Source organism: Bidens hawaiensis, unplaced genomic scaffold, assembly GCF_021521415.1.
Source record: "Bidens hawaiensis isolate Kalapana, Puna unplaced genomic scaffold, B.hawaiensis_p1.1 tig00045537_1, whole genome shotgun sequence".
In the NCBI taxonomy this organism is placed as follows: domain Eukaryota; kingdom Viridiplantae; phylum Streptophyta; class Magnoliopsida; order Asterales; family Asteraceae; genus Bidens; species Bidens hawaiensis.
The window spans coordinates 19,370-30,091 of NW_027505946.1; the positions used below are offsets into that span (position 1 = coordinate 19,370).

Genomic DNA, 10,722 nt, shown 5'->3' on the forward strand with positions numbered 1-10,722 from the left:
GTTATTACCAAGTTAATAATCCAACTTCCAACCCCACGTCTTATTCACTAACGCTCGTAAAGAACTATTATAAAGCAATTTATTTGTTACTCATTCTCAATCTTGGTCTTGGAAGTGAAGACTAGAGTTTTGAATGACACTAAAGCAGACAAATTACTGGATCTAGTTATTTGTTCTAACATGTGACTATATCAGATATAAAAGATGATGAATTTAGATAGAGGAGAACTCCAAAAAATTCACGGTGGTGTAGATGAAATAGGTATTGTTTAACGGCACAAGTCCAAATGCCCATTTCATTATGTTATGGAATAACTAGGTCCCGAAGAAAGTAAATGTGTTCATGTGGAAGACAAAGAAGGATAGGATCTCGACTCAGGTTAGTTTGAGGTATCTAAATACACAAGCTGAATCGTGTGAATGTGGTCAAGTGGTGAGCAACAAGAAACTGCTAATTATCTTTTACTTCATGCCAATTCGCTAATCATGTTTGGAGTTTCATAAGTTTGTGGTGCAATATGCCTCCTATTTTCGCTTTTACGATCCGGGACCTCAGAATATATAAAATTGCTCCGTTATGTAATAAAAAGAAGAGGGCTTTACACGGGTTCATAATGACAGCATGCTTGGTGCATTTGGGAAGAGAGAAACGAGACTATTTTTAAAGATAAAGCAAATATGATTTCTAAAGTTATTGAATGTACAAAAATTTTGGGTTTACTTTGGATTAAAAACAGGGTCCAAAATTTGTTTAGAGAATCAACACGTGTTTATCTCTTTTTGCCATTGACACATTTGGTTTCTTAGCCTCGGAGGCCGTTAACTTTACGAACCAAAACTTTGTTTTTAATGGGATTGAGTTTGCTATCCAAAAATGGGTTGTAGCGCAGCTGTTGCCCGTTTACCTCTCACCTCATTGTAATCATTTGGATGTGTTATAAATTTGAAAGCTTTAAGCTTCGAATAATTGATTGATGTAATTTTTCTTTATAACTTGATTTTTTATTTGTTTTCGGCTCTAGCGTCTTGCTACTTTTCCGGTTGAATTAAAGTTGGCAAAAAAAAGGAAAAAGAAATTGCAACGATAAATGTAAAGACGTTATGAGGGTTTACACTTGTCCTTTGACTTGCTGAAAATCTTAAATTCCATCTACCATATTTCAGTTAACGATAAAACAAACGTGCTTTTTTATATATATTTAAAAAAACAAATATACTATGAAAATAATAAGTTGTTTTTTTTTTTAAATTTAACCGTTTATAAGTTGGTAACCGTATTATTATATTAAATTAAAATAAAAAAAGGAGAACACGATGTGTCACTTTTTGGTCGTGGGAAGTCTCATGCTAAAAAGCAAAACGGCACAACTTTTTCCTCTTCATTATTATTATTATTATTATTATTATTATTATTCATCTTCCAGTTCCGGCTCAGATTCTCTTCGTCTGTCTGTCAATTACTTGTACACCTCTCTCTCTCTCTCTCTCTCTCTCTCTCTCTGTTTCTGATGATCATGATTTCAGTCTCTGTTTGGGATGGATCTGGATGCTGATCATTGACTTTACTTCATCCTGAATGTATAATGACGGTAATCATTTATCATTCAATTTCATTTGAATTTATTGTTGACTTATTATCATCATCGTCATCGGTGCTGATTTTCTTTCTTTTTTAATAAATCCTAACCAGGAGAAATATTATTATTATTATTATTATTGATTAACCGATGCAGTTGGGAGAAAATGACTAGATTGATTGGTGTCTAGTGCAACTAATTCTTTCTGATTTTAGTTTTATTATACTGAACTTAATCATATTAATACATGCATTTGTGATTTCATTCTATATGTATCTCACATGTTAGATAGAAGCGGTTAATATTCACTGAAAGTTGATTATCATATATGTATGTAACAGAATGAGCCATCATCATCATGGTACTCAGTAAATCCCACAAATAGCAAAGCTATGTTAAGGTCTGAGGAGGGTAATGTCACAACCCAACCGACGGCGGAATACGTCGAGGTGAGACGGCGATTGTTCATAGCACATGATACTACGTGTTACAATAGTCGTTAAATTTAATTTAATATCAAGCAATACAGAGATACAATGAATTGTTTTATAGTCATCTAGGTCCAATCATGCAATCCTATATCTTGCATCAAGTAATCTTCAACAAACAAATTTCCAATACCTGAAAAACATGCGAGAGTGTCAACTAAAAATAGTTGGTGAGAACATAGGTTTTAATAAAATAAGTTTTAAGTTGAAAGCAATCCATATGTGTTAAGTTACTTTGTATACTTTGTGATTACAACCAAACCTCTGACACGTTTAGCGAGTCGTCTAATCCACGATTAGACTATTATGTTTAATGTTTAACGATCGTCGGATTCTGAACACACAAGCCTCTACCTAAGGCCTGCGTGGGCGGGTCGGGCCAATAGATCTATCATCATACTACCACGGGCTTAACAAGTTAATGGTTGTACATGCGATTAAGTATACACTTGTAATAATCACACAATGAATATCATGAATAAAGCTTGAATCAAATAACATGTAAAACAAATTGATTATGCATGTTTCCACCCCGAAGTATAAAACGTTTAAAAGCATGTAAAAGGGGCTATGAACTCACCTTCGTTGATGAATTGAGACTTGTAACGCTTTTGTTTAGAGCCCTAATGATCAAGAAAGTTGTTAGAATGTGACCCTATTTCGGTGGAATAGAATCTCCGACCTCAGGTTCCCAGGAAAAGGTAAGTGGGTCTATTCACACCCAGACACGCCACTTGGTTTTTCCTTAGGCCGTAGCCTTGGTGACAGAACCCTTGGTTGAATATCTATAGACTTGGTGTTTGTTTGGAGTTACAATTGGATTTTAGGGTTTCAAGTGATACTTTATGGTTTAGGGTTTTAGATTATCTTTTCTAGAAAAGAATAGGTTGTTTACTGTTCAAGACACGAATTTTTAAAAATAGTAAACCTTTGAGTTAGATTACGAAAATTTTATATCTTGTAACCGTATGAGTTTTTTAACATGTATATTTTTTATAAGATTTAAGTGTTTATAAAAAAATATATAAAATTCATAGACTACCGAGGGGTCTGATTTTGAGTCAGTTTAGTAGAAAAATAACTAAAAATCGATACTTTAACAAATTGAGGAGATTCTAGTTGGATAATTTTTATAATTAGAAGGTCTACAATATATCCAAAAATTGGGTCATAATTCGTAAACATGAGTGAGTTATGACATTTGTTTTGAGGCTAAAGTTATGTGTTAGGATTTTCAGCAAGACCCTTTGTTAAAGAAAAATAATAAAAACATTTTTAAAGTTTATAAAATTTTACATCAAAAATTACAGAGATACTAGACACATAAAGAACCAATTTAGGCTTTTGAAATTCGTGATTTGGATATATTATGACCGAGATCTAAGCGTTGAAATAAAAGGTTTTTCTGCAGAATGAAAGAACAAAACATTATACGGAAATTAGAACTTACTAGGAAGGAAACGAGTTGTGAATCTTTGAGAGGATGATGATCACGAATTTTCAACCTTGGGGCTTTGGAATATGCAGGTTTGGAATGAATTTTAGGGGTGCTAGAGAGTTCTATTTATAGGGGTGTTTAGAGAAGAGATTATGATGAATTAGAGATAGAATTTGACTAGGACTTGAATTCAAATTTGGATAAGGCTAATCTTGGAGATCAAGAATAGAATATTCTAGAAGGTTATTCTTAATTTGAATTTAAGGATATAAATAAAATTACTTTAGGATAAAATTGACAATGACAAATATTAAATCTAGGCATTCCTGGTTAAACGTGTCACGTTAACGATTAACCATGTATAACTAAATGTACATAGAAACATGTAATTGTGCATATGAAAATAATATTAATAACTAGAAATAAATAATATATGATTCCATAATAATATAGATGGTGTCCCGATGATTGAGTGCTATGTGCCTTATGTCCAAAGCTTGATGCAAAACTACTATCGAGCCGGGGGTCTCACCGGAAGCAGCCTCTCTATCCCTATGGGATAGGGATAGAGGTAAGGCTGTCTACATCTTACCCTCCTCAGACCCTACCATAGCATTGTTATTGGTGGGATATACTGAGTACGATGATGATGATAATAATATAGATGGTGAACTAATACATGGACCTTATTAAATACGAGTATAAAAGACTAGTGATTTCATGTATGAAAATGCATAGGTGTTACAGGTAAGATGTAGACAGCCTTACCTCTACCCCGTAGGAATAGAGAGGCAAACCCTCTGCTCGATAGTAGTTTTGCATCAAGCCTTGGACATAAGGCACATAACACTCAACCATCAGCACACCGGCCAATTGGTGCATATACCCTTGTCTTTCGGCTATCAACGCTACCCCATGATGCCTGATTAACCTTCCGCCACTTTTAACGTTATTTTCACGAGATTAGTAAAATAACGTCAAAATTAGTGCAATTTCACTTTTGCCCACATGAGGATTCACACATATATACATTATAAGCGCGCACCGCAAGCAGGGCGTTAATAAGTTTGTACGAAAATGAACTTTTTATATGCATTTAATAAGTGTGTGACTTTACAGGTGGTAGAATGAACTTTTTTCGCGCATCATAATTGTATTCATGTGCAAAATTAAGCACAGTCAGTTATTAGTGGTTACACTACATGTATGGGAGGATTCTTCCACCTAGTAGATTTAAAGCAAGGAAGGATGGCCAGAAAAATTGGGACACAAAAGAGAAATGTTGGTGGTAAGCAATAAATTGTTAATTAATTAATAATATTATTATTAATAACAAGCACAACCTCTATCATTATCACCATCAATATCACTGTTGCTGTGTTTATTGCTGTTCTGGATCACTAAATAAAAAGAGTATATGTAGTTGCTGTAATCAGTTGTCTATTTTAATAAATATTTCTCATCTGTATTTGGTAAATGATGAAAATAATATTATAAAAAACGGAACTTAACTGATTTCGATCTGATCTCTGCAGGTTTCGAGGCTCCACGCAACAGTTTAGAGCTTCCTTCCGGAGCATACCCGAGCTATTACTCCCCACAAGGTTATCAATTGGTAAGATCACTGTACACATTCTTAGAAAAACTTCATTTTTTGTTACTTTTTCTTAATCTGGTCTGCCAATTATGAGTTACAAACCTAAAGATTAACTTTTAGGATCATTAGATATTCTTCAATTTAGTGAAATTAAGTTAATCATTTGATCCCGGGCAGCAGGTAGATCGTTCATAGGCTTGTAAACGAACTGAATGTTTAGTGAACCGTTTGGCAGGAAGTTCGTTTATGTTCATTTATTTAATAAACGAGTGAACATGAACAAAGTTTTGTTTGTTTAGTTAAACGAACAAACATGACCACATGTATCATTCATTTAAATTGGTTTATGTTTGTTTGTTTAGGTTTATTTATGTCTATTGTTTACGTTTGTTTTTGTTGAAGTTCGTTCGTTAATATATTCATTCAAATTTTTTAGACCCATTACAATTTACTTTAGGTTTAGTAACTTTTAGGTCCAACACATTATTCTTCACTTGGACTTTTCATTGGTTTTAGCTCAGTTATGTATGTTCATTTATGTCAATTTGTTTACATTCATGATCAGTTTGTTTATACCATTAACGAACAACCACGAACACGTTCATTTTCTTTACGTACAAACACGAACTAGAAAATACCGTTCGTTTAATTGTTCATGTTGGATCATTTGTTTGTTCGGTTTGTTTACAGGCTTAATCATTCAGTTTTTCTAAGATTGGTATGAACCTTGGGTGTTTTTTGTTTTGGTTATGTATTTGCGCTTTTATTCATAATAACTAGTAAAGTGCATACTCTTTCAGTACAAATATCAAGAAACCTATGACTGGCGTGAACCGGGCTGTAATTATCCAACTGAGGCTCCAATGAAGAAACTAATAAGTGACGAGATGTCAAAACGGTCCAAAAGCAAACCAAACGGGCCAAGCATTGTGGCCCGTTTAATGGGTGTAGATACAATGCCACTAGATACAAAACCCGTGTTAAACGACTCATCAAAAGATAAACTAACCCGAAGCACCTCTGTGGGTTCCACACTTTCCCCTTCAAAATCTTTTAGACGCACAAGTTTGGATTCCTTTCATCTCTCTGAAGACAGTGATCTTGATGAAATTACCAAAAAGCCCATGCCACGTCAGCATCCTCAAGAGGAAGAGTTACAAAAATTCAAGAAAGAATTTGAAGCATGGCAATCAGCAAGGTTTAAAGAATGTTCAAAAATAGTTGAGCATAACACGATATCTGACCAGTGGATCGCGCAAGAGAATTTAAACAGAGAGAAAATGAATCTTTATGCAAATTCTTCAACAAAAGTCAAACTTGAAGATCTTAAAAGATTCCGCTCAGTAAACGAAAACCGTCCTTTTTTGGTTAATCATGATGCCACCTCAGCATACCCTGAACCAACAAAGATAGTGATCCTTCGGCCCGGTTTTGACAATATTAGCACACCTGACGAACCGTTTGGCAGCTCATCCGGTGCATCTGATGACCGAACCAACATTGAAGATTTTCTTGAAGAAGTCAAACAACGTCTTAAACACGAGTTAGAAGGGAAAACTTTCAAAAGCGGGATAGTTAGAGGAGGCGGAATCGAAACACCATTTAGCGAAAGACCATCCGATCCGAAACAAATAGCGCAACGTATAGCCAAACAGGTCCGAGAAAGTGTAACAAAAGACCTGGGGTCAAACCTGCTTCGGTCCGAGTCTACAAGATCTTACCGAGGCGAGTTTCAGTGCAGTGGGACAAATTCACCTGAGTTCATCAGCCGAGATACGAGACGTTTATTATCAGAAAGATTAAGAAATGTTTTAAAGAAAGAAGAATCGCATAACAATGATATTAACTTAAAACACGAAAACGACATTCAGAGCAAATCATTTAGATGTGGAAATGATGATATTATTATTCAAAAAGACTTGTCGCCCGTTAATCTTGTTAGATCTTTGTCGGCTCCTGTATCGGGAACATCATTTGGAAAGCTGCTTCTAGAAGACCGACACGTGGTAACTGGTGCTCATATTAGAAGGAAGCATGAAGGAATTGAAAAGTTAACAATAAAAGTGAAAAAACAAAGGAAAGATAAGTTTAATTTGAAAGAAAAAGTTTCAAGTTTGAAGTACAATTTAACTCTCAGAGCAAGATTGTTTGGTAGAAAGATACATTCGGCTTCTGAGTTTCGTGATAACGATTATCATGATCGTAGTTTTGTGAAAGATATTATGAACAGATCGTCGCTTATGATGAATATTGCAGACAGACCTGTAAGTCTCAAGCTTTAAATGTCATTAAATAATTTTAAGATTTAGTTTCATCTGTTTACTAACTGTAAATCCTAATCTTAAACCCTAGGAGAATGGAACTGAGGTTCCACCTAGTCCAGCATCAATATGCAGTAGCATCCATGATGACTGCTATAGGGCTGCATATTTTGCTAGCCCTACAACAACGCCAGGTGGACCGACATCAGATGACAGTGATCTGCCTCAAGCGTTTAGAGACATAAGTTCTAATCTACATGGTAAAGTTTATTACTTCGTTTAGTTTGTAACACGCGAAATATGTCTAAAATCTCAATCCTTTCATCGTTGTTTTGTGTCAACAACTCACGTCATCTTGTTCTTTTATAATCATGAAAACCTGTAACCAAAAAACTAATGGCCCTACCAATACCCTGCTAACTAGTGGCACTAGCTTAAATACAGCTTGCATTGGTAGGTAGCCAAGGGGTGCGCATGGGTCGGCCTGGGTCAGTTTTGTGCTCAAATTGAATCAAAAACTTAAATTCGGTTTTTGAGTTTTTCAAAACCTTTTGGTTTCTGTTTTTTTGGTTTTACCATTTTGGCTTGAAATTTTTAAGCTGAAAAAAAACTTTGGCCCAAAATAATGAATATGGGCCTAGTTCTTTTGTTAATTATTAATTAATTAATTATTATAAACCCAGGCTAAAATATTTGGGTAACACCATTTTTATAAATTATTATATGTTGCTTTAAATTCAAAATAAAAAATGAAAATCCGTGAATTCAGTTTGGTTATGTTTTTATTACGCGCCAAACCGAAACCAAATCGAAAGTTATGTTTCACGAAAACATAAAACCAACCATCTGTTAGGGATCCTTTTTCTTTCTTTTTTTTTTTTTGTTCATGCAGAGTTAGTGAAAGCTAGCTTCATACCTGAGACCCTTGAAGGTTCACATCCCATCTGTAATGGGTCAAAATGATTTTTTTCTTTTTGGTTGAAATGGGTCAGGTTGGGATGTTTTGACCGAAAAATAGATTTTAACCTTTTTAGCTAATACTTCTTTTTTTTTTAATACTCTAATACACGATTAGAAATTAGCTTTTACAAAAACGTGATAACTAATTATGCTTTTTGATCAAACAGAGCTAAGAAAGCAACTGCATCAACTTGAAACCGGGCGATCCGAAGAGACAGTAATCGAAGAACAACAGCCCTATGAGTCTAACATGGCAGATCTTGAAGATGAAGACGAATCATACATACGCGAATTGCTAATCGCTTCCGGTTTATACGATAACTCGTTTGAAAAATGTTTATCTAGATGGGACACGTATGCAAAACCAATAAGCAATCGCGTCTTTGACCAAGTCGAGGAGTCATATAAAAACAATATTAGTAACGAACCGAACCCGAAATCAATTGATCACAAGGTACTACTCGATTTGGTAAACGAGGTTCTTTCAACACTACTAGCTCCACCTATGCACATATCCAAGTTTAGTAAAAAGGCTAAACTGCAACGCGGCAATAAGTTATTGGACCAAGTGTGGGGGATGATACGTGCGTACTTGCACCCTCTTGTAGATAAGTCAGTTTACTTCTTTGATACAATGGTGGCTAGAGATTTACAGTCAATGCCATGGTCGGAGTTGGTGTTTGAGGATATTGATGCTTTGGCAAAAGAAATGGAGGGTCAGATAATGAGAGATCTTGTGGAGGAAATGGTGAATGATATGAGAGACGGTTACACGAGTGTTAAACTGTAAAGTAACGATAATCGCGCGTATATACGAGTGTGAATGGAGTGAGTGAAAATAGATGAGGTTTGAGTGTGGGCATGTTTTTGTGAATTATTAGGAAGAGGTAGTGTTGTAGGATTATGATATCTGGGTTGCTTTGGGTGTTTTGTTTTCTTGATTGCATGCCTAATTATTTGTTCATCGAGGGTTTGATTTTAAGTCCAATGACTAACTGGTAATTAACCATGAGTAGTGGGTTAAAACCGTAAATTTTTCACACGCATTGGGCCGATGTATGAACAACGAAACGATAGTTGGGATGGTCATTCAGAATGAACAGCTGTGTAATGCTATTGTACTTTACATCGATCAGAAATCCTAGATCATCCATGCTAAGAAATAAATAAAAAATATCTAATAACAAATCGAGCAGCTATCACATCATTTTTACTTTCTTTTAACCGTTCATCTATTTATTATATTTTATGCCAAAATAGTATGTGGGGTCCACCACTATCCACTTTTTCTAGTTTTTGCCAAGAACTACCGTGAAACAACGAATGTCAAAAACGAGTTCCACGATAGTAAAACTTGATATGGCGCTTGTTGGACTCTATAAGCGCCCTAAACCCACCCATGGTGGGTGCTCGTAGGTCGGTTAGGGGGAATTGAACTATTGAAGTGCATAATTGCTCTTTACAATTAAAATCGAAATAGAAGTTAAGTTGTTATTTGTGGTTATTGCTCTTTACAATTAAAATCGAAATAGAAGTTAAGTTGTTATTTGTGATTTAGGTTAATAGAAACCATCAATCAAAGTTGTTTTATTATTATGTTATGGTTTACAATTGAAATTATCAATCCAGATGGATTGATATCTTCTTCGGTCTTAGGTATGTTTAAGCTAGAAGACAGGATCAAAGAGGGCTACTTTTTAGCCCCGAAATCTTATTGTTACACAACAGTGGAAGGCAAAGGTATTCTCAAGTACAAGGGTGCTGCTAAAAACCATATCACACCTGAATGGTTTAAGTCACAGTATGCTAACCCGTCTCGTAAAGAACAGGTATCTGTTACAAACAACTTTGGTCGTGATTGGAAAACACTTACTGTTCATAAAAAAGTACTATACCAGATAGGTATTAGTATGGGGACAAAGAGGTTAGCAGTCTTTAGAGAGGATCTCTGGGTTGATACAGAACCAATAGAGATCAAAGATCTGTCTAACATTACACCTCAGTATAGTGAAATAATCTTATCCTTTCTAAGGAATGAATTGAATCAGTATATGGTAAATAGTACTATTCTCAGTGAGAGATTAACCCAGATGGATAGTGAGATGAAAAGCCTCGTTTCAATGCTTTTTGTTTGAGTGTACATTATTTATTTAATAAAGAGTAAAGTGTCATTTTATCTTTGTGGTCTGGTAAAAAATATGAATTTAGTCTAAAAGGTTTATTTTTTTGCATATGGGTCATCCATGTTTTCTAATTCTTACCAATTGCATTCAAATCACTCATCCCGTTAAATTTAATCGTTAAGTCAGGGATAGATATGTCTTTTCACTCTTTCTTTATTATATGAGTAAAGTGCCAAAATCGTCCTGAGGTTTGGTCACATTTGCGAATTTCGTTCAAA

At 34.9% G+C, this 10,722-nt stretch overlaps 2 protein-coding genes across 2 annotated transcripts; both read left to right on the top strand.

Moving 5' to 3' along the window:
- Positions 1-4,644: 4,644 nt before the first annotated feature.
- On the top strand, positions 4,645-9,267 carry LOC143616076 (uncharacterized). Its single transcript, XM_077089024.1, has 5 exons — positions 4,645-4,791; positions 5,039-5,118; positions 5,901-7,364; positions 7,453-7,621; positions 8,489-9,267. The coding sequence occupies exons 1-5, from the start codon at positions 4,710-4,712 to the stop codon at positions 9,109-9,111; spliced, it is 2,418 nt and encodes an 805-aa protein (XP_076945139.1). The 5' UTR covers positions 4,645-4,709; the 3' UTR covers positions 9,112-9,267.
- A 712-nt stretch (positions 9,268-9,979) lies between these two features.
- Positions 9,980-10,456, top strand: LOC143616080 (DNA polymerase-like). The gene has a single exon (XM_077089028.1). The coding sequence runs from the start codon at positions 9,980-9,982 to the stop codon at positions 10,454-10,456; it is 477 nt and encodes a 158-aa protein (XP_076945143.1).
- Positions 10,457-10,722: the final 266 nt, after the last annotated feature.